Below are 25245 nucleotides of genomic sequence, written 5' to 3' on the forward strand. Positions count from 1 at the left end.
GAAGGACTCGAATTGACAAAGTCCCACCTCATCTGTAATGCCATATTTTGATATATCGTTTTTAGGACTTTCAAAGGAAACAGTGAAAACTTGCCAGGCCCATAAACCTTGCGACCTGTTTGTTCAGTAATCACCGGCCAGGTACTGGGATCGTGTTCATTTTATGAAAAAAAACCTTGCAATAGTTATTCCACGTACAAATGCAAAACCCAGCCTACATCTTCATTCCAATATACCATCTGTTCAGTATGAGATTTCAAGCTAAAGAAAGACAAAGAATCCATAGAGGCTTATTACAGAGATGAGTAAAGACAAAAACATCAGTTCTGGGAGAGAGAATCAATTATACTAAAAACTTTTATGCACCAGAAGCTGACCAACTAGTACCTTCAAGTGGAATTATTTTCCTGACCATCTACGGGGGAGACAGGAGCCAAACCCTAGACCTCATACACTGAACTATACTCAGAAGACCAACTGAGTATCCAAATGAACATATGATTTGCACCAATCATAAAAATGAGCTATTTTAACTTTCTTTAAAGTTGAGATTAAGAAGTCTGCAAGTGCTGCTTGAGATTTAGGGGCTCTGGAGTCTTACAACTATATTACATTTTTTCCAGCTGGACCTCAATCTTAAAGCTACACATATTTCTAGACATGGGCCTAGTTTGGACTTTGAACTCCATCACTTACTGCACTGCAAATCATTTGAAGTTGCCATAACCCAACTTGTCGTCTTTGATGTCATCTAAGTTCAGCAGGAAACTGGGACCAAACTGGTGGTTATGGTTAAGTCTTTCCTGTCCTTATTTACAGACTTAGCTTCCTTAATACCTCACCTTATATATGGTGTGATGAGCTTGTTTATGGAGCAAAGTGTCTTAGGAAGTTTACTTAGTTCCTAGCAGTATCTTACACGCAGAAGTTGCTCAAAATTTACTGCTGATATTGAGCCACCCAAGTGTTAATGAACCTAAAGAAACTTATTTTAATCAAACAACCCATAGGTATTGCATCTTAACCTAAGAAGAATAACAGTTTTCTTCATAGTGTTCCACTGGCTCAAAGTATTTCTATTTACTTTCCCCCAAAAAACAAAGGAGCTTCTTCATTTTCCCAGAAATACCAAGGCCTCATTTCTGGAACCAAACATTTTTTTACTGGTTCCTGCCTTAATACCAGTATATTTGGTGTAGGGTAAGTCTGGAAGCCCTCATCACCAGAACTTCTAAGAACAGCCTCACAAAGCACTTAAGCTTCAAAGGAGAAATCACGTTCGGTCACGTTAGGGAGCTGATATTGGCATGGCTTCCCTTACTTCACAAGAGCCAGTCCATCTCCAAGAGGAGGACAGCAGAAGTCTCAGAGCAGCCCTGACACTGGCTTGCTTTTAGTTCCCATCTGAAACAAGCAGCGTGGGGCATGTGCACTATATGATTGGGCAGGAAGGCTGAGAGGAGCATGTCACTTTTGTAATATACAACTGAGCATTAGGAGGGCATTCTAATGTTCCAATAATATAATAACAGGAAGTGTGAGTACATTCAGTGACTAGAAAAACAATGAAAAAAGACTCAAAGGCTGTCTAGGTATTGTATGAGCACCCTCTAAGGAAGCAGTCTTTATTTGCATTTTAAGAGTGAACACATGAAAAATGCTGCAAACAGATAGACAAAAAGCTCGGTCCCTTTTTAACTGACTTCCTGGGATAAAGTCAGAGACATCAGCAAGCAGCACAATGCAAACATAAAGATTACCTATGATTCACCTTAGTAAATGATGTGGCCGGATTGCAGCCATTTCCAATAAGTGTCTTCACTCAAGGTAAATACTAAACAAATTGCCAAGGTGCGTATTTGAAAATGTGATGCTGAATATACTGGCCTCGTGTGCGGAGAAGGAATTTTGGTTAGACTATGACAAAAAAGGCAGATGGTTATGTGGACTCAAAAGCACAATTCTTTGTGACTGGGAACATTTTACTGGTAATGCCAACTGTATGATACAGAGTTCAACTGGAACAGTAGTTTCTCTTCCCATCCCCAAAGAAGCTCAACAGATAGTAAACTGAGGCAAAACAGGCAGATATTGTTTACCAGGTCATTTCAGTGCAGCCTGTGGGAATGAATACAAGGCCGGAGTGAGGGTGCCCTCAGGTGTATTCCCTAGGGTTCTGTATGTTGTGCGATGGTTATTTACAGAAGTGTTAGACAAAATAGTTAACTACTAAAGGTATCCAAAAAAGGCCTGAGAAAATCTGGTTAAAATGTATAACCTTGTATTGCTACTGATGGGAGTAGTCATTCTTTATATCTTTTAAAAATAATAAAAAGATTCTGTTAAAAAATATATTTATCCAGAAAGATGTTGATTTGAACTCTAAAAAGCAATGTGGAATCATCGTTTTCCCTTCTGAATTCAGGGCCATTGAGTTCTGTTTGTAGTTCCCTTTTTAACTTCCACCCCTTCCTCTCCAGTGAGCCGAGAGCATGTAGTGGGTCTTCCTAGGCCTCTACGTGGATGTCCTGTACTAGAGGCAGCCTGGAACACACACACTTGGTTTGGTTCTATGCTGTTCTGGTATTTTGGAGACAGCCTGCCCACTTCAAGAACAAAGCTCAAGTTCTCCTCCCTGTTTCTTCAGGGCCAGGATTAGCTGCCTTGGATTTCACCTGGAGGATCCTGCTCTCAAAAGAACTGCCTTTACAAATTCAAATCAGATCTCTCAACAAGTGGAGTGAGGTGGTTTGAAACTATTAGTAATTTTTAAGGCTAAGGCAACATCTGTGGTTATTAGTACATCTTAATTTGATGCAAATAGTTAACCCTAATCTAAAATAGATCCTTTACATATCTCCTCTTTAATTTTAGCTGAGGGTGAAAGGAATAGAATATGGTGGAGATGGAGGAGGAATAGTGACAGTATCCTAGAAACCCTGTAAAAATAAAAGAGTAGATCGGCATAGATTATCCATTTCTTTGGTGAAGTGTAAAGAAGTATCTCATAAATTTTCATAAACCACACTCTACAAAGGCTGCTGTTCTCACATATAAAAGCACCCTGACTCTGCAATAACTTGTTTGGTTATCACTCCTTGGTAAAAATTAATCTACAAACCTGCAGGGATTGGGGTTTTTGTCTAAAGCTGGTAGTAAAGATGTGACCTGCAAGCCAATACAGCTAATGGAAAGTGATGATGCTCTCCTCCCCTTAGCCTGGAGATGGGGTCTGCCAGTCCCCAGCCCCTTCACCGGGAGTGTCGTGGATGGAGCTTGGAGTCCCTGGTCCTGCACCTCTGCGTAAAGAAGGGGACAGCTGCCTTCTGCTGTGTACATGTAATGTACAGTCCCTCAGCCCTAAGGCCCTGGTGACACAGCACTCGCCTACAGCCCAGAGCCTCTGCTTTGTGCAGTGTGTGGGCAGAAAGGTCTATTTCTCCGTGAGAGACAGCTGTAACACTTGCTGGAGCTCCGCCTCCTCCTCCCGTAGCCGCAGCTCCTGCTCCTCCAGCTCTTTAGCAGAGAGCTCCATGGCCAGCTGCAAGTCACTATCAAAACGGCTTGTCTCACTTGAGGCACCAGGGCACAGGCTTTCCGAGCTGGTAAGGAGGCTTTCCTGGATGGCCCTGGGTTGGAAAAAGAGGGGAAAAAGAAATAGTGATAACCATCATCATCATGGTAGCACAGCAACTACATTTCTTAACTGCTCACCAAGTACACACTATGCCAGGCAGTTTATATGCTCTCTATGTGCATGATAACACTCAATCTCACATAACTCTGGGGGCGTAGGTACTATGACAAACTGGAAGCTCAAAGAGGTTAAGAAACCTGCTCAAGATCACTCAGCTACTAAGTAATGAGGCTAGGAACTGAACTTGGACCTATTTTAAAGCAAAACTCAGGTTTTGCTTTAACAGGTTTTAACAGGTTTTCACATATGCCCAAAGTATAGGAAAACGCTTCATAAAATGAACCTTTCTGGTTTCCCTCCCTTTAAAAAAAAAAAAGAAAGAAAAAATCTAATCATCCCTGTGGCTCTCCCCCAAAATGTCATCATCCTTTAAATTATATAAACTTCCCATGAGGGCATCTAGACCCTGTGTGATCTATCATACAATCTTCTCAGGTCAGACCAATCAAAAAACATTTCATCAAGGCCTGTCAGCCAATGACTCTGGCCTGTAAACAAATCAGCAATTCTATCACCCATTCCTGGAAACTCAGCCACCAAGAGATTAAAGCTATTTTAATAAATAACTGCCAGAAGAGGAAGAAAGAGAGCTAACACACTTTATCAAGTCTCTCCTGCCAGGCACTATGTTGCATATACAAAGCGCCTGTGCCAACCTCAGTTTAATCATCAAGAGTCATGTCAATCACCTCTCATACTGGGAGTCATAGGCATGTGTCTCGCTGATCCCTCCATTCGAAGCTGGTTCCTACGAAAAACAAGCATGACAGACATGAATACCTCTTAGAAGAAAGAGGTGTCATAGTGATAAGAAAATGAAAGCAGTGAGAACAAAATAAAAAATATTTACATGTTCATTATTCATAGTGCTATGTGGAAAACTAACAGGAATTTGGGTTATCTCTAAAATGACACCTATATGTCAGGTAGTATATGGTACACTATCCCAATGAACAACTTTTCATTCTTGACACAAAAATTAATTTAAAACAGCTAACTTAGGCAAAATTTAAATGAACAAAGCAGGTTATTCTTCTGGAGCAAGATTAGAACACATAATTCTATATAGTCACGTGCCACATAACAGGGTTTTAGTCAAAGACGGACTGTATATATAATGGTGATATGTAATATAGCCTTGGTATGCAGTAGGCTATACCATTCTAGGTTCGTGTGAGTGCACCCTATGATGTTCATAAAACGACAAAATTGCCTAACCATGCATTTCATATCCCCATTGCCCATCATTAAGTGGCACATAACTGAATTTGTCATCTATGACTCTGACTACTTCCCTTTGCAAAATTTATGGTCAACAAGGTTTATATAGATATTGGAGGGTAGGGGGAAGCGCACCTATATAGAGAAAGAAAAAGCATACAGGACAGTCATGTCCAGAGGCTGAGTCTTTTCCCAGGAGGCCTCCCAAAGGGACTGTGACAATTGTGGGGTCTGGCCCCTGGCCCAGCAGCCTCAGAAAACTGAATGGCTCCGAGAACGGGTCCAGACGAAGGGGATGAGAGGGGCTCACATTACCTAACCTCTGAAGCTCAAGAATGAAGCCAGAATGTCAAAAACCTGAGCTGGGGAAAGCCACAGGAGGGAAAGGATGGAAGGGGCTGATGATGGGAGACGAGGACCTCAATCCCCAGACTGTCCCTGGCAAGTGAGGCCCGGAGGAGGAGCCACATCAGAAGACAAAAGGCAACTGTTCTTCTGTTGGTCTGTCCTGTCCTTAGCTCTACTTTTAGCTAGAGACTCAGAGAGTTTGGGATTCTATCCCTTACAACAGAATAAAACATCTAAGTGAAAAAAAAAAAAAAATAACAAAGAATCGACCAACGTTTACATCACACCCCTTTCTGATTGGTCTTCCTTGGGGAAAAAGTTGAAATTAAAATCTGCATACCTTCATAGGAGACTACTGAGACATAGATAATATTCTAGGAAAAATATGATGGTGCAAACTAGCATGAATTTACTATTTACGTACTAGAAATCTATACAGCATACTCTTGAAAGACGCATGATTATTAGCTACATGGTGAATATGAGAAAAAGGAAAGTCAGGAGACATGTTGTGAATGACACTGATGGGGCTATACAGATTATATGAGATATATGTCTCACACAATAAGCTTTTATAAAAGACCGGGTGTATAAAATACAAAATAATCTCAATTGATATCATAAATATGCCAAACTTGTTATTTAAAGTAAGTCTTTCAGCTTAGTTAAAAACTGAGGCCAAATTGGAGGGCCCTGCCATTTATTCTGATAAATGTACCTGGCTCCTGCTGGATTCCAGTAAGCTCTGCTGGATGGCAAACTGCATTATCTCATAATCTTCATCCTGCAAATGCACGTCTCTGCCATTGTCCTGAATGTGGTAAGATTCAGGAATTTCAAACACAGACTGATCAACCTCAAAGTCTGTGACCGGGGTAGCTGAAATACAAAAGATGACAGTCCAGTATCTGAGTCAGTAAAATAAATTTCCACTTGGACTTTGTATAAACATTTTTAAATTTTAAAAAATGAAAAGATTAAAATGATTAAAATCAAGTTTGCAACTATGTGAGAGATTTTGAGAAACAATAATCTTGACAGATTCAGCCAACATTATACTTAATGGTGAAAACCTAAAAACTTTCCCTCTAAGATCAGGAACTAGGAAAGGCTGTCCACTATCACCACTGTTATTCAATATAACATTGGAGGTCCTAGCAAGTGCAATCAGGCAAGATATAAAAGGCATCCAAATAGGAAAGAAAGAAGTCAAACTGTCACTATTTGTGGATGACATGCTTCTCTATATAGAAAACCCTAAAGACTCCACAAGAACACTACTAGAAACAATACGCATATACAATAAAGTTTCTAGATACAAAATCAACGTTCAAAAATCCACAGCATTCCGATACTCAAATAATGAAGTGTCAGAAAAATTGGAAAAAATAATTCCTTTTGCAATTGCAACAAAAAGAATACCTAAAAATAAATTTAACGAAACATGTGAAGGACCTATATAATGACAACTACAAGACCCTATTAAAACAAATCAAAGAAGATACAAAGAAATGGAAAGATAGTCTGTGTTCTTGGAAGAATCAACGTGGTTAAAATGACCATATTACCTAAAGTATTATACAGATTTAATGCAATCCCCATCAAAATTTCATCAGCATTTTTTAAAGAAATAGAACAAAAAAATCATCAGATTTGTATGGAAGCAAGACCCTGAATTGCCAAAACCATCCTGAGAAAAAAAGAATGAGGCTGGAAGCATCACTCTGCCTGACTTCAAATTATACTACAAAGCAACAGTAATCAAAACGGCATGGTATTGACAGCAAAACAGACACATAGACCAGAGGAACAGAATCGAAAGTCCAGAAGTAAACCCATAATTATATGGGCAAATAATTTTTGAAAAAGAAGCCAAAAACATACAGTGGAGAAAGGAAAGCCTCTTCAATAAACGGTGCTGGGAAAACTGGAAGGCCACCTGCATAAGAATGAAACTAGACTGTTGTCTATCACCACACACGAAAATTAACTCAAAATGGATTAAGGACCTGAATATAAGACCTAAAACAATAAAATGCATAGAAGAAAACATAGGAACTAAACTCAAGGACCTTAGACTTAAAGAGGATTTTTATGAATTTGACCTCAAAAGCAGGGGAAGTAAAAGCCAAAATAAATGAATGGGACTACATCAAATTGAAAAGCTTCTGCTCAGCAAAAGAAATCGTCAACAAGGTAAAGAGACAACCATCCAAATGAGAAAATATATTTGCAAGCAACACCTCCGAGATGGGCCTAATATCCAAAATATACAAAGAGCTCATACAACTCAACAACAACAAAAAAACCAAACAATCCAATCAAAAAATGGGCAGAGGACCTGAACAGACACTTCTCCCTAGAGGACATACAAAAGGCCAATAAATATATGAAAAGATGCTCAACATCACTAGCTATTAGGGAAATGCAAATCAAAATCACAATGAGATACCATCTCCCACCTGTTAGAATGGCTATAATCAACAGGACAAGCAATAACAAATGTTGGAGAGGATGTGGAGAAATAGGAACACTCACACACTGCTGGTGGGACTGCAAATTGGTACAGCCACTATGGAAAACGGTATGGAGGTTCCTCAAAAAACTAAGAATTGACCTATCATATGATCCAGCAATCCCTCTACTGGGTATTTACCCTAAAGACTTGAAAACCCATATCCGAAAAGATATTTGCACACCAATGTTCAGCATTATTCACAGTGGCCCAGACATGGAAGCAACCAAAGTGTCCTACAATAGATGACTGGCTAAAGAAGCTGTGGTACGTATATACAATGGAATATTACTCAGCTATAAGAAGAGATGAAATATTGCCATTTGCGACAACATGGATGGACCTCGAGATGATCATGCTAAGCGAAATAAGCCAGACAAAAAAGTTGAAAATCACATGATATCACTTATGTGTGGGATATAACCCTAAAAGCAACAAAGGATCAGGACAAACAGAGACTCATGGACATGGACTATAGACTAGTGGTTACCAGAGGGTAGGGTGGGGGAGGCAGGAGGAGGTAGATAAGGTAAAGGGGGTCAAATATAGGGTTTAGGGGGAGGGTGAACTGGGTAAAGGAGATCAAATATATGTTAGCTGAAGAAAACTGGACTTTGGGTGGTAAACACACAATAGAATATACAGATGTCAAATGATAATGTACACCTGAAAATTATATAATTATATTAACCAATGTTACCCCAATAAACTTAATTAAAAATGGAAATAAAAAATAAATAAAATCAGAAATGAAAGAGGAGAAATAACTAGATTCCACAGAAATATAATAAATCAATCATCAATCAATAAAATAATCTTGACAGAGAAAAGTACCAGAATATTGCTTTTTACTTTTTGCCTTGAATATTTTTTAGTAATAAAATTAATGCATAGTCATAAAAAAAATAGAAGACTATAAAAATGAAAAGTGAAGAGCTCTCCTCCTATACCCTTTCTCATATTTCCAAATTCCAGAGGTAACCAGTGTTTATTCATATGTCCTTTGAGGAATGTAATGTGTACATACACACAGTCATGCTAATGTCTTTTTATCTTTTTATTATGAAATATAATAAACACATAAAATAGTATATATATCTGTAAACTAAAAGTAATATAAAACAAACACCTGTGTATCTCTAGCCTAACACACAGAACACTATTTTACTACAATTTCAAAAACTGAAAAAGATTCAGTTATGTTTATATATACTAGCAATGAGTAACAGGAACATAAAAGTTAAGACAATAAATCCATCTACAGTAGAATCCAAATATTAACTGAATTGATGGCAAAGGAGCCTGAGGAAATTTGGGAGTGACAGAAATGCTCTTTATCTTGACTGTGGTGGTGGTTACATAGGTGTATACATTTGTCAAAATGCATTGACCTGTCGTACTTAAAAATGGGAGCATTTTATTGTATATACATTACACCTGAATAAAGTTGTTTAAGACTATGCTGTCTTTTTAATACAAGTGGGGTCATACAGATTCTCAAAGTTCTTTTTTTTCAGTTAATCTACACTAAATCTAAACTTTCCTTTATTCAACACAGAGATCTACTTCAGAAGATACTTTAATTTCAAACAAAATTAGTATAATAACTAACAAATTTTTTTAAAAAATCTCAAAACCCAACTTCTCTTACCAGAATCTTTACCTGAATCGGCCTGGGTCCCTTCCACATTTTGAGATACAGTTTCTTCAGCAGTGCTACAGCCATTAACATTTCCAAATGTAATCCGTGCATTTAAGACATGAAACAAGGGAATTTCTAACAAAATAAAAGCTTATATAAATACACCTTACTGAGAATAATAATAGCCACCATTAATAATTAACCGTGAGTGCTTACTATGCCAAATACTTTTTATAAATATGATTTCATTTCATCCTTATAACAACCCTTCCCAATATACAGATGGGGAAACAGATTCAGAGAGGTTGAGCAACTTTTCCTGATCTCAGTGAGAGCCAGGATTGAAGTGTCATGAATGTATGACTATCCAAAATGTAAATTCCTCTCAAGTAATATGCACTGTATATGGTATTATGTATACTAGCTCAGGCCCATCAAAGGATCTTGGTGTCAATTATCTTCTTCAATTAACTACTGAATTTGGGGTTTCACTTAAGTTGTGTCTCATTAAAATGATGAATATGTCACATTTTTTATGCATTTTTACATCTGTCAGCAACATCAATAAAACAGAACTAATGTTTGGGGAATCTCCTAATTTTTGTATGCAAAATGAACCGAGAATCATGACACTTTAAACCAAATTAATCTAGAGGATAATTCTGACTTCAATTACGTCTATTGTACGCTACTTTTACCTAAAGAGCTCCAATGCCCTAAAGCACATCTTGTCACCACAAAAAGGGCAGAACCTACAAGTGCTCCTGTGGTTCCCTTAACGGTACCTATTTTAACAGGAAATCCAGGTGGGAATTCTAGCTTGATGAAGTCTCTCAGTCTTGCAAAATGAGTGCTAGTTCTGGCCATCAGGTCAATGATGGGGATGACCTGCTCCACAAGAGAGAGAGGAAATTCTTCACACATCCACAGCGTTGCTTTAAACCTGCAGGATTTAACCAATAGAGACTGAGGGCACCTCCACCAGATGGGGAAACTGAATTCTATACAGTAAGCTACACAACACCAGCTTCCTTACTCCAGTCTTCCAGTTATCTTACATTTCATAATCTGAAGCTATGAAGAGACTAGGCCCAGAAAGAATTCAGATCACTCCAAAATCCGGCAATCAGGAAAATGACCTCCACTACAACCTCCTGCAAGAGCCTTAACTGACAGCAAGCATGAAGAAACCGCTAGCTGGTGAAATGGTGGAAACCATTTCACTTAATTAGCTGAAGCTTGTTGACAGTAAAATAAGGAATTCTTATATCCAATCTATCTTCCATCTGGAGAAAGGCTAATAAGATGGGCAATCTACTGTTAGCTTTTGTCAAATAAAGTAATTTAAAATTTTAAGAAAGAGGACAGAAGAATGAAGATGACACCATAAAATAGCACAATTCTGTAACAATCCATAAGCTGAAAATGACCACAAATCTCTTACTTTTGTGTTCTAATCGTCAGCTCTTTTGGCCTCCCGATGTCCCTGTCTCTCAGATCAAACTCTTCATTGAAGTATTCATCAGGAGTGATGGCTGTGGGGTTGTTTGCAGTGGCACATTCTGTGGTGGGGTCCTGCCGATCCAGAACTCAGGGGAATCAGAAATGACAAGTGATGCTCACAACTGGAGGCCTATGGCACTCAGTCTCTGAAGTGGACATGTTAACCAGCTACAGATCAGAAAGTTCTAGCCGTAACTTTTTTTTATTAAGTTACTGCACAGGATAAGAAAATCTACAAAGGTGTAAGTCTCATGGATTTCTCCATTTCAAAATATTTCTCCACTCTACTTTTTATTTTTATCTCCTGATTATAGAAAGGATAAGAGAGAGAAATATATGAACGCATGTGAGATTTGGAAGACTTGGGGTTTAAGTTCCAGCTGTCACTCTCTAGTTTGTGACACTGGAAAAGTTATTTCATTTTTCTGACCCTCAGTGACATCCACTGTAGCAATTTCATATAGTTATTGTGAGGATCAAGGAAGAAAATATTTGTTAAGGTGCTCTGTTAAAATATAAAGTCCTGAATCTTCTTTATGTTCCATTTTTACAGAAATCCTAGTTCATAACAGGTAAGAGAGAAAAAGCAACTGATTAATCACAACCCTTCCTATAATATCTTTATTTTCAAAGACTTGTTTATCTAATTCTCTTCCAAGAGAGTATCTCAAATTCCCTCTTGGGAATACTCTTTAGCTTTTTCAAATAAGAGTAGCTTGTTCAGTAAATGCTATCCCAAGCACAGAAAAGTCATCTCCTTTCTTTAAACTGCTCTGAAAATGTTAGGTAGTTAGGTCGTGAGCAATAAGAGCGAAGGCCCAGTTCTGTAACCATAGAAACCCTCCATTAAGGACCTCCCTGAAACACCCATTTTATGGTTATAAATTACCCCTATATCCTAAGGCACAAAGGCCATAAAAGCTAACGTGTTTGCGCACAAGTACTACCCTAACCTGCCCTTAACCTCAGCCTTATTATATCATCATTATGTTATGCCTATGTCCAGAAGTTCATGAATCTAATAATAACACTGAATTTTGGGTAAGTGCATGCTCAATAGGGCAAAGGGTTATATACTAGCCAACTGTCAATCAAAATGACTTCATATGCCTATCATCCAGCACCACCCTAGTAACCTCCCATCACAGCCCAAATATAAACAGACCTTCCCACTTCTACGCTGTTACAGCCCTCTTCACTGTAACCCACATCTCCCTGGGAGCATACTCTTATCTTTTGTCTTTTTACCTCCTGAATTCCATAGGGCTGCAGGCTTCCTTGTGTGGCCCATCTCCTTCTAAAAATGTACTTTCAACAAATCTTACTTTTTCTAAATCTCACTGACCTGTAATTTTTTATTGAGTTGGCGGGGAGGAACCAAGGACCCTCACCATGCCACTGGGGCAACGGTGGATTTCACATCACCCTGTGCGGTAACAAAAGCTCATTGCTTCAACTTACCCTTTGAGCACCAAACTGGTGTTCCACAGTTCCCAGCAGAGATTCCAGTGGGTTCCTGTCCGCTACAGAGTGGGGAAAAGTTTAATTCCTGATATCATACTTTATTTTTGACTATAGAAAAAGATTCTCATCATATTTTAAATTTTCTGATCCAAGCTACCTCCAATAGGAAATCCATTTATGGATGGGCTGATGCCAAAATCACCCACAATAAGCATCAGCTAATTTATCCCTTGTAGGACACTTTTTATTAGGTTCTCTAAACTAGATGAACAGCAGTTACAAGAATTAAAGCAGAATAGAAGAAAGAGCTTGGATTCGGGAATGAGCCAGATCTGGATTCCAATTCTCACATTGGCTGGTCACTGCCCATGTGTCCTGGGCCTCAGTTTCCTTATCTATCACACTGTAGGCACTGCTCCAAAGGTTTACATGTAGTAACTTATCTAATCCTCCCAATAACTCTAAGGAAGGTCTGGGAGCACGTCTATTTCACTTTTGAGGAAACTAAGGCACAGCGGGTAGGTAACCTCACAAGGCCACAGAACTGGCCAGTGAAGGAGTTGGGATATGGCAACCATATACTGGCAACATTTTGGCTCAGGGCCCAAGTTCTGTTCAAATCTTTCATCACAATAGTTTGGACAAAATCATTCATTTCAGTAATAAATATTCTCCAACATCCTTATCTATCTTTTCAGTCAAATTCAACAATTGTTCTTCTAACACATAAACAAGCCCTCGTGAATGGCTTTCAGCACAGCTAAAGCCAACTACCTCCAAGAATGAGTCAGACTAAGAAAATATGAAAACGAAGTCCGGGTTAGGATTAGCACCACTCCATCCCATTAACCCCCAAACTCAACAAAACCAACAAAAGTTCCCTCCAGGCTTAAAAAAGGGAGTGGAGGAAGAATTACCTTTATATCTCCTTTTTTCTTCCTCGGTTAGATGTTCTGTCCGGATTTTGGTTATCACACTCACATTGTTTACTGTGTAAACCTTGAGAAACGTGTGCAAGAGAAAACAGTGACACGGGGAATCAAAACTCAAAAAATAAGCATAGCAAAAGCAAGAATGCTGAAGCCAAAAAAAAAAAAAATCCAGCAAAATAAAAAATGAGAAATGGTTAACAATCATTAGGATCCTTCAGAGAAAATATACTAGCGATCAGCTTAGAAATGCATCAGCAGTCACTCTGCATCTCTGAGAGTTTTACATACTGAGGAGTTAACAGTGACAGGCTGCATCTTCCTAATTGCCCTTCTTGTTGCTAAACACTCTCAAAGAATGTCCTCCCCGCTGGATTTCTATTTTGCTAAGGCACCCAAACCTTCCTCGAGTACTGCTATTGATCTGTGGTCATCTTATAATAGGACTGACTTAGACAGCCATCTGCTGGACAGAAGGAAACAGAAATGAACACTAGGTTCTCTACACAGATTATACAGACAACCAGCAAGTCACTATTTAAAAGGTATGCCACATATTGACAAAAATTATTTTAACTGCTAAAGTAGATGCTCTGTTATCAAGGTTGACTGGAGACTATGGGGGTCTGAAAAATCAAATATCTTGGTTGACACAGAATTAACTGTATCTGCCATACATGGTTCAGGCAACACACACAGCAGTGGAACTACTGTTACTAAATGTACCTTGCTGAGGATGATGTAAGCTTTCTCTGCTAGCTCAGAGGTCACCAGAAGATTCTGCAGTGCCTGGCTCCAGCACCATGAGCCATGAATCCCCACTATACTGCAGGGCCAAGGAACGGCCAGGAAACACATTTCCAGTGGACAATGCCAGCTGTCATCTCCACTTTAACAACTATGTTCTAAATTCACTGATTTCACGTAAGTGGGCTGTAAGCCTACCAGTTACTATTAGGCTAACTTAAAAAAAATGGAGACTCATAAAAGCTCCTTTATGATTTTTTAAACTCGAGTTATAAAAAAATATGAACCAGCATATTAAGTCTAATCCTTTCTCTTTCCTTTTTTCTTTTTTTTTTTTAAAGAATTAAAGAATTACCATTTCTACCAGGACAGCTGGTACCTGTACTCATTTCTCTACACATTGCTTTTCTTTGGCATAACTAGAGACCTCCTCGGGACATGCTATCCCATTTTCTGAAAGTCAAATAAGATAAAAATCCAAGTGAGAGACACCCTAGACAGTACTTAGTCCCCAGAGCATCTCCATGGCACAGATGCATGAAAAAAATATCTGAACAGACTCCTCATTTGCATAGAAGCTACATAGCTATATTAAATCTTATTTTAAGAGTTTCCTTTTACCTTTGCTTCGTAACCATTAACAACTTCTGCTTTATCTGTCCTCCAGCCCCAGAATCCGGATTTAGTTCTGATAAAAAGTGAACACCACAAATTTCTACATGTACAATATGCCATTCAGATTTATCCCTGCAGCCTTTATAGTTTTTTCCCCCAGCTTAAGTTAGTGAAGGACACTTGGAAATTATGGTCTGATTGTCCACAAAAGGATGTTATCAATGATAGATGGCTTAAGCATCCCCCTGCCCCCTCCCACAGTTATTAATCAATTTGCCTCGCCCCTGGCAAAGAAAGTCTGCATTCTTGGCTTCTTTACAAAAACTGCCAGCATAGGTGACAAAGATGGTGACATTTATTGGACAGCTGTCCTAAAAAAGTGAGTGAAGATGATCAGTGTCCAAGGGCTCACCACAAGGTGGCACCTGGGTCAGAGCATTTATCTGGGTCACCTTAACTATGAGCACAGATGACAGCAGCTCTGTTCCCAAGTGGCTGGATCTCGATCGGGGAATTCTTAGAACAAGGAGGCACAGACCATCCTGCTCTTAGGAAGAGAGTAGGTGGGGCAAGAACTCATCACTGGGGTGAGCTGCTTGGAGAAGCCATTAATGCCTGCAAAATGCCTTGGGAGTCACGCATTTTATTAGGTTTGGTGCAGCAGGGGGAAAGGATGTTAAAAGCAGTTCTTCAGCCCAGCCGTTGATCCCAGCTCTGTGGAATTGCTTTTAAATTAGCCCAGCATTCCAGCAGCAGCTGCATCATTGGTAAAGTGCCCAAAAACCCAGTTATTCCACTCAACACGCTACTGGAAAAAATTTATTTAGGAACCAAGACCAACCAAGACGCTCTGATTCTTTTTCAAAGCAGCTCACCCTGGGAAATGCTACCACTCACAGGGGAGCCCTGACCAGAATGCCCCTTTGTCTAGGACATCACATCCTAGCTCCACTGTGACTGCCGCACTTGGTCCTGTATAGGGCAACTGTCTGCCTTCTGCTCTGACCCTGGAATGAAGTCAAACATCACGCAGGAAGCTCCAGGAATAGTGGCAGGTTAGCCAAGTCACAAAGAAGGTATGCAATTATTTGCATATTGTGTTTCCAGTTTGCTTTTCTTCTAATGGGATTTGGTAAATGAAATTAGGTCGGATGAGGTATAGGAGTTTTATGTGTGTATTATAGCCCTTTAGAGAAAGGAGGGACCAGAGCTTTCATTTTCCTATTAGTTATCCAATGAATGCGCCATGACCCACAGAGGGAAAGAAAGGAATCCTAAAGGATTACACAAACTGCTGGCTATCTCCAACTAACATTTCAGAAACAAAATAATCCTGTGATGCAGGGGGCTAGGAACCACACTCAACTAATTAAAAAACCAGAGTCCCCTTTTAGTCATCAATAATTGAAAATTGAGATACTCCTTTTGGTTCACAAATTCAATCCTCAGTTCCTTGTCTTTCACTAAGTCACTTGATATTTCAGCATGGGAAATAATCCTTTTCTGGCACACAGTCATCCAAGGTACCAAAAGATCACTAGGTCTGCTCCACTTTATCTTTCACGTGTGCTAAGAAAACAGGGCTGCACTCTTCTCCCTGGGAACCGCCAAGCTCGTCACTCACCTCCACCTGCTCACTCACCTCTACTTGCTCTACCGGCAATCCTGGCTGTTCCACTCTCTTTTCCATTCCCACTCTCTGACAGTTTAGATTTTTGGTCTTTTCGTTTTGTTTTTTGTTTTGAAAATTAAAGAATTTATTTTGGGAGCTCTTCAATAACGATGCGAGACACTAAATTCCATGCAGTAGAGGCATCTCCTCAGGAGTAATCTGAACAATTACCAACCCAGATAGCAATATCCACTAGTCTGGCACCAATTCCTTCACAAAGTCCCTCCACTACCCTGCCATCTTGACTGGATGTCCTCTGACAGTTTAATTATTAAACTCAATGTCTACATCCTAGTTAATAACTCCTTGGCCTCGATTAACTTTACATGCTGAAGCATCTGAAGATGCTAGAATAACCAGTTTCCCTCTGCCTATCTCCACTGAGACTACCATACCAAAGGCCACTTAGCAGGCACTATGGCTTGGAGGCTGCTACACAACTTGGAGAAAGGCTCTGATGATAGCAGGGAATGTTTTGTTTAAGGTAGGCAGAGCATATTTCAGAGAAGAGAAAAATCCAAACTGCAACCAGAGGGTATATATTAGCAGACCAAAAAGTCATGCCAGAAGGTATTAACTTGCAAGCATCAAGCCCCAAGTAACATTAGAAGAAATGGATAAAAAATAACTAATATGAAAGAGTCACATCTTCCAAATACAATCCCATGAACACACACACTTCCTGTAAGCAGTAGGTACGCACACTCTTTTACCAGCAAACCTCACACTCAACAGTGGCTCAAATCCTTACTCAATGTACAAGAAACTCACTAATCACATAATTTAATCCTGAGCACCACAAAATCAAACAACTGTCTTCCAGAAATTCTCTCTGAGCAACCCACTATCAGTTGCAGAAGGAGGGTTAGCTTGAACCATCTGAAAACCCTGTGATAATACAAATTCGAAATGTGACTTAGTCCTCAGGACAAATGGAATGTGCCACCATTTCCCATGTACACTGAGTGGGTAACAGCCAGTAACCATCACACTCTTTGTAAATTACATTTAAGAACAATGACTAGCAACTCTGCTGATGAACTAAAGGGAACAGTGGCTCTTCTGATGACATCTTAGAACTGTGGACTTAAGAGACTTCATCTCTAGATTCACTTTGTTTTGTTTTCTTTCCGCTGAGGAAACAGAAACTCTGATAGATTAAGCCACTTGCCCAAAGCCGCACAGTTAGATAGCAGCCCTGCTGATGATGTTCAGTTCTTCTAACTGTTGTTGCTATGGCTGGGCTGCGGCAGTGAGGGCAGGCTCTTCCACCTTACAGGTTTGCGAACTAAGCCCTAAGCTGAAGTGCCCTCCCTATCTGCAGAGGCATATGATTAAGCCTCGATACGTCTTCCCAAGACCTTTCCAGGTAAAGCCAATCAGTCCCTCAGCCTCCCTGGAAGACAGTAGCTGCCACAAGGCAAGGCCAGCGCGAGGAGGGTGGAGATGGGGCACTGACTCTGCCTCAGGATGGTGCCAATACCAAAGCAGTAGCGCACCTGATGTTCTGGGTTTCTCTTCTGCTACAAACAAATATCCTAATTCCACAGCTCAATCTAAATTAGAAGAAAAGGACACTTAACAAGTCTTATGTTTGACTCAGTAGAAAACACGGTTTTATTAATAAATATTATATTGGAACCGAAGAAAAGAAAAAGAAAAAAAGAGGACAGTTAGTATATTTATCAAGAGAAAAGCAAGTCTAAATCCAGGATAGTATTGTCCATGTTAGCTCACGTTATGCAACTTTGGTTTACAGAGAGCTGGAATGTGACATCCTAGGCAAACACTCAGGGCTCTTACAGATTCCCTGGGCTCCGTGTGTTCTATAATAGAAACACTTAGGCTAACAGCCATGACAGCCTCTACTTCCCTCGCAAAGGCTCTACACACCTCTGCACAGCCCACAGGCAGATGACCAGAGACAAGGCAGATGATCAGAGACAGTGCCCTCATTTGGGTTAACCGAGACACAGACCTCTCCAGAGGTTTCTTCAGGTAGAGTCTGGAATAGAACCACTCCAGACTCTTGCTCTAAACTATTAGAGAATCACATTTTACTATAAGATAAGTATCAATTTGACTAACATCACATTCAATACTGGATCAGTTCTAGCTTCTGGAAACTAAAACTTCATGGTTTGGGACTAGGGAGTCTTATAGATCCCCAAACACCAAAACAAAAAGAAAATTCAAGTAAAGTCCATTAGAAAGGGCCCATGAAGAATATAAAGATATTTCTCCAAGACTTAACCAATGTGCTACAAAAATGATATATGATGGAGGATATCAGCTATGGTTTCTATTTGGTTAGAGCAGAGATCAAGTTTAAAACCCACTGGTGCTTAAATTGCCATGTTAGAAAAATCCCAATCCACCCATAATTTCCAAACAATATATACACGCCACTAAAGAAGGCAGCAAAGGAACAAGACATTGAAATGCCAAACCTAAATTTGTACCTTTCAAAAGCAATACTTTTAGTATCAAGGCTGGTGTTAATGACTGGGCTTGTGAGCCGCCTCTCAATCTCCCTGCCTGTTGGCTTCATCAAGTCCAGAGTGAGGCGTTCCATTTCCTGGGAAAGATCAAAGTGTTCAGTGGTGACCACTTTATCATCATGGTTGACTTCCATCAGCTCCGCCCAGTTGTCTGTTAATGGAACCAAGGGTGTAAGTAAGCACAATGGTAGGAAGATGCAAAAAGAAGAAAGCCTCATGTGTTAAAATGCATCACCTTCCCAATCACCCCTCCCACCAAGTGCCATCTGATAAAACCTAAAGACTATTGATTATCGATTACCTACTTTGCACAGGAATTATCTAGCCAGCCTTTCACAACTCATAGTTTCTGGGCCATCTTCCCCAAAGATGCAGACAATTAAAATAATTAGCATTTTTTGTTAGCGGCACATTTATTTGTGTACTTTTTTAAATACATAATTACATAATATAAAGTATTTGTGCAAAACACTGGGTAAGCCATGCCATTTCACACCCTCCATTAAAAGGGTCATGCCTGATTATGGAGGGAATATAGATACAAGACAGAGTCTTGTACTCAAAGGCTCTGGAACATGAGACAAACACAGGTCAAGAGGGTAAGTGTTGAGTGGTAAATGATACACACAAAAGAACTATGTAGACAAATAAGATAGGATTGAGAGGTGAATAATTAATAAGAATAACCAAAAAATGCCCCAGAAAGGATCAGATAAGACACGTGAATGTGAACACGTTTTGATGGTTCAAAGTCGCTCTGTAACTGAGCATGAGCAGTGATTATTGCAACAGAATCACTCACCTTCTCCCTTAAATATAAAACTACGCCTCCCTCTTATCCAGCTCATGTTCTCAAATCCCAGCAACGTAATATCAACACGCAGTTTGGCACCACTTTTCCAAATGCGACAGACATCATTCGGGCATATTCTGGAAACCAAGGGCACTGGAGAAGAGAAGCGCACTACTGAGAAAAACCCAAGGGCCAAGCGGAACATCCAGGTCCCAGAAATCAGGATTCTGACTTTAATAAAAGGAAAAGAGTGGCAAGATGGTGACCATCATATAGAACTGGATTTGGCTCCCACACTTTGACACAGGAATCAGTCTTAAAAATAAAAATGGACCTTCTGTGCTATAGCTCTTTATAAAAGTGCAGATCTATGTCTTGTCCAGAGAAAACGCTAAATGAATTTCCTAAGAGTATTCTCAATCCCAAAATGAACCCCTATCATTGAATGCCATCAGGGCTGGAGTGTGTCCATCCGGCCTTTCTCATTCACAAATGCTACTTCTCCATATGGCCGCAGCCTACCATATTGTCACATTCACCATTCGAAATATCAAATGTCTAAAATGTGCTCCTTTTTAACAAAATCTGAAATCAGATTATCTGCATTATAAAAAAAAACTCATCAGTTTCACAGAAGAATCTGAAGTGATCTTATGTACTTTTTACTTCATTTAAATGTTTCATTACAAATATAACTTCTTGCCTGAAAGGGAAGTCTAGAAGTGAAAATGGCTGAAAACTCAGGAGCTGTCATTAACTGATCTACAAGAAATAAAAGCAGAACATCTATGAAAATTACTGTCAGTCAGTTTGCCTTTTATAAGATTTTGGAAAAATACATCTATTTTTTAAAAAACAAGCTATTCCAATATTTATCTCACCTTCCTTAGAATAAGGAATCAAGTCGAACCACATTAGAAAATGAGTAACTAAATTATGGGAAATCTACTTACTAAAAGATTAGCCTTTTAAAAACTAATAATATGGATAAATCCCAGCTATAAGTGACAAAAGAAAAAAAACTGTCCATATGTTATATTTATAGATGCTTGGAGGGAAAAGTCATATGTGTGAGGGAAAAGATGGTAGCTGTGTTTAAGTAGGGACACAGGTGACTATTTTTCCTTACTCTTACCTATGTATTTCCTAGATTAAAAACACATGAAACTTTTATAAAGAACAAGTAAACCTATATTCAAGCTAAATAAATTTGAAAAAGAAACAAATTACAAGCCCACAGCTACTCACCCCAGCTGGTGAATTCCCATTTCATCTGCACATAGAAATCCGGAGTCTGAAGGACAAAGGTTTAAAAGAAATTACTCTTGGCATTATTAACTAAACACAAACATAGGACAGGTTAATAGGCTTTTTTTAAAGCAGAGGCAAGGGAGAGTATAGAGAAAATGAAAAGAAACATAAATTGCAAACCCGCTGAAATAAACGCTTATTTTATATTCAGGGTGTTATTTGATCTTGATATAAAATGTCTAGACAGTTAATAAAGTTAACTGAAAGCAACAAGGTTGGAGGGGGATAAAAGTCAAATCTAATTTAGGGGCTTGATCAGGTTCTTAACAGTAACAGAGAGATGAGCCTGGGAGGATGGGCTTAAGTACTGCCACACAATGTGCGTAACAGGCTGTTCTAAGCAAAGAGAAAAGAATGTCAATCTCATCTATTCCACGGGGAACTTGACTGTAAAAGGCTTTGTGTTCTGGGAAAGTGCTTCATATTTATGAGACCACTCTGTGAAACCAAAAGAGGCAGCTAGACATCACTTCCCCAAAAAGTTGATATTTCCTTCCCCTAACAGAAGACTTTTGCCCCGACTTTCCTCTTAAACTTCTAGAATTTGGCCTTATAAAGTTTTACTGATCTAGTAATAAAATAAATCTAGAAATAAAAGTAGAACATCTATGAAAGTTACTGTCAGTCAATTTGCCTTACATAAGATTTTGGAAGAAATCTATTTAAGATGATTTTCTGACCCACAATGAATTCTTATAGAGGGTTCTTGGAGAGCTACTTAATTTCTTAAGTGTCATCTTACTTAATTTCAAGTAACCATCCAAGAAGAGACATAAAAGAAATTCCAGGTGTTTTTCTGTTCCCTCCCACCTCCAAGGCTTTGCCATGGTTTTTACAGAAGCACAGGGCAGGAAGACCAAGAGTCTACCCTGGAGTAAAACCAGTTAGGATTCCAATGATAAGCGAAGACACTCTCCAAGGTCAGTGGATAAGGCAGGCATGATATAAGGAAACAAAATGTCAACAACTGCCTCTGGTGCCACTAAGCACACAGATCAACTACGGGCGGCTTATAACTTCAAGCAGAGAATACAATTCAATGCAGTTCATTGTTATGACTCAATACAGGTAAAAAGAAAGAAAATCCCTTACATTGAATTTTTTAAATGAGGGATGACTCCACGTTAAGTAAGTCATTTTGTTTTTTGTTCCTCCTGCAGGAGGTTAGATAAGAGAACAATAAATCCATGAGATTGTTGTACACTTAAACACACACCTATTTCAAAAACAATGCATGTAACTACTTCACATGACATGGAAGGTTTCTTTGTAGTACATGGAAAATTAATATATTATGCAGGATTTAGCTTGAGTGTCATAGAAATAATTTTTTAAAAAGAGTACTCAGATAACAAGCAGTGATTGTCTTACTTCCAGTAAAATTGTTCCTTTGCACAACAGAACTGTTTATTTTTCTCAAGAAATGTATTTTGACTAAAATTGTAAAGCCAATTTATCTACCAAATACCTTTGGAGCTATTTGGGGAGCTCACTTCTGGGCTTAAATTGAGGATAAATGACATTAAAATTGAATCACTGGTACTTTCTCATCTCCTACCCTGGGAATATTGCACATGGTTGACCAATCAGACAATTTTTGCAGGTAACAGAGATTATCTGAAGAATGGCAACCTAAAAATAAAACTTTTTAAGAAAGTTCCCTAAGTGTCACAGAGCCCATATACTTTAATTCACAAGAGAGATAAAGTGCCCAAAAGCCAAAAATTGTCAATAAATTAAAGCAATAGATTAATTAAGGAGTGGCAAGGAGAAGTTGCACACAGACCTCTTAACTTCAACAGACCCTGAAAATCCCTGTCCAGTAACTGATGCCCATCATAATCTCCCTAAGATGACCTATGCTCAGGAGGCTACTCTTAAGAAATCAGGCACCTAGACAAGTTAATTGTTTGTTGTCCATTTGTTTTAGTTCTAGTTTTTAAATAGCCCTTAAAAGAGTAAGTCTAGTGTCCTAGAAACATAATTTGTGAAAGACCTCAGACATTTAATAAGTTGGAAAGGTAAGAAATAATGCTATTTAGTATTCAACATATCATAGTCATGATTCAGAAAACTCTTCAGGGAAGCACACAAGAATGTCAAACTGTGCTTCCAGTTATCGTGTCAGCATTTAACTCGAATGATGGCAACACCACATTTGTAGATACCTCGAGAATTTTTTGGAGCAGCTCAGGGACTCCTTCAAGGGCCATGGATGTGTTGTGGTAGTCTCGATGTTGAAGAACTACGTATACCATTTCGGGGTCGCCGGTGCTCACAGCCTCATGTAAAACTAGAAAACAAAAAGGTGAAATTTAATCACCTCTTATTCTCACACTTTCTGACAAATTCCAAAGCCAGTCTGAAAAATGTCTCTATAAATCAAAGACCAACATTTTCTTCCCAGAGGGAGAAAGGCTGCAGTCACATGGTCTCGTTTCTGACCATGACATCTTATTGCTAGTTCTTAAATGAGTGAAAAGAAGAAAATAGAGCACTCCTACTCTCTTGGTCAAAACCCTTCCACCCTTCCTTTATCCCCCTTTCTTACCATTGGTTCTGAAATCCTGACAATGTCTTCAAGAAGCTGGCTTTAACTATGTGACCACACGACTGCGGTTACATGCAGACTGCGCAGGCAGGGCTCATGCTCGTGCATATCCCAGTTCAGTCAACACAAAATTACTCTGAATAATAAGAGAGCTTGCCAAAAAAGTGAAATGCCAAGATTTCACTGGGAAGGTCACTTTTAGCCATAATTTCTTTTTGATTTTGCCTATCCTGATGGGTTCACTGGCGTTAGCATCCCATTCCTCAGGAAATCTGGCCTCTACCCTTGTGTGTGGTGGAAAGAGTTTGGACTGAGAGCTGCTTTCTAGATGAGGAGTCACTCTCTACCTAGGGCTTTTGGCCCAGGAAACAATTTGGGCCATTGTGCTGCAAATCAGCCAGCAGCATCCAAGGCGCTCTCTCTTTATCCTGGCTCCTAGTTCCAAGAGAGAAAGAGTCTTAAGATAAAGATAACAATGATGATTGAGACGGGCCTTTATTCAGAAAGAGAAACCAAAATAAAAGTCTTTAAATAATTTTTATGAGTATACTTGCCTGTCCATCCATCGCGATTTTCTTTTGTAACATCTGCTTTATGCCGGAGCAAGACTCTAGCAGATTCCAAATGTCCCAAAGACACAGCAAGATGCAATAAGGTTCGACCTCGTGGATCCAGAGCCTCTACATTCTGTAAAGTAAACACTGGCATTTATATAATTGGGAATATTATATAAAAATGTGGCAATGTGTTTGAGAGAATATAAATATAAAAACAGAAAATAGTATTTACACATTAATTACAGCAATATATGGAAAAATGAATACTTGCATGTGGGCACGGTTGGAATATGAATTTGGGGGCTATAAACAAAGATGATAGTTACTGAGCTCCTCTTTCTATAAAATTAAGTGTCTAATGCTTGCGATAGACCTCAGAGCATCAAACATAACCTTAAGTTCTCAACTACACTCAAATTAAGTCTAAACAAGGCTAGGGGCTTTCACAAAATGCAACTACCCCATGGCACGGAATGTGAGGGATTTCTTAAGCGCAAATCAGCACTCAAGGCTAGAACGGGAAACGCAAGCCTCTAATCAAACCTGAAAATACAGAAGGTAATTTGGATCAGAATAAAATTACATTCTCTAGCTGGATTTCCAGCGAAACACCACTCTCGTTATTGTGTTTTGAGTTCCAGGTAGCCAGGAGTAGCAGCATGGCGGTCCTACCAGACAATGAGAATGATCCGCCAGGTGTGCATGTGGACATATTTATCGATAAACGTAATAACATGCACCCACCATCAGTCCATTCCCCCTCAAGGGTTTTCTTTCCCATGCTGGACATTCCCATTTAGCTTTTCCTCTTCATTCCTATTCTGGCTCTCCTTCTGGCACCTGCATTGGGTCTCCAGAGCCAAGTGCCTATTTCTTTGGTGTGAGCTCAGTCTGAATGGCTGATGCCTGCCTTCCAAAGATGGCTCCGAACATTCTTCCAAGGATGCAGAAAACTGCCATGGGACTTCTGGAATGTAAAAACTTTAAGTGCCATAGTACTTCTTAGAAAATGTGTTTTGTCTTGATTTGAGATGCTAGTTGTGCAGGTACTAACTGCAGCCTCCAAATATATCCAGAATGTTCCACTTATTGGCCACAGGGAAGAAAAGTAAACAGGACTGTCCAACAGTTATTGAATCTCCCTGTTTGCTAAGTGTATCATGTCTATTGTGCAGTGAA

The 25245-nt window shown here is 39.3% G+C and overlaps 1 protein-coding gene across 2 annotated transcripts in view; it reads right to left on the reverse strand.

Annotated features, from left to right (window-relative positions):
* Nucleotides 1-1589: 1589 nt before the first annotated feature.
* The window catches only part of ANKRD13A (ankyrin repeat domain 13A), a 32779-nt gene continuing 9123 nt past the window's right edge, over nt 1590-25245 (reverse strand). Inside the window, exons 2-15 of one of the 2 annotated variants that reach the window (XM_039861997.1) lie at nt 24064-24196; nt 23127-23251; nt 20896-20941; nt 19657-19800; nt 18816-19005; nt 14688-14754; nt 13308-13389; nt 12388-12449; nt 10868-10998; nt 10209-10366; nt 9445-9558; nt 5985-6145; nt 4387-4445; nt 1590-3629 (exon numbers count right to left, since the gene is read on the reverse strand). In XM_039861997.1, coding sequence (XP_039717931.1) covers nt 3434-3629; nt 4387-4445; nt 5985-6145; nt 9445-9558; nt 10209-10366; nt 10868-10998; nt 12388-12449; nt 13308-13389; nt 14688-14754; nt 18816-19005; nt 19657-19800; nt 20896-20941; nt 23127-23251; nt 24064-24196 — 1668 coding nt within the window. In that variant the 3' untranslated portion in view covers nt 1590-3433. Of the gene's footprint in view, nt 3630-4386; nt 4446-5984; nt 6146-9432; nt 9559-10208; nt 10367-10867; nt 10999-12387; nt 12450-13307; nt 13390-14687; nt 14755-18815; nt 19006-19656; nt 19801-20895; nt 20942-23126; nt 23252-24063; nt 24197-25245 lie in introns of both variants that reach the window. The other variant, XM_039861996.1, reaches the window with a different exon arrangement.

Source organism: Pteropus medius, unplaced genomic scaffold (assembly GCF_902729225.1).
Source record: "Pteropus medius unplaced genomic scaffold, Ma_sr-lr_union100, whole genome shotgun sequence".
Lineage (NCBI taxonomy): Eukaryota > Metazoa > Chordata > Mammalia > Chiroptera > Pteropodidae > Pteropus > Pteropus medius.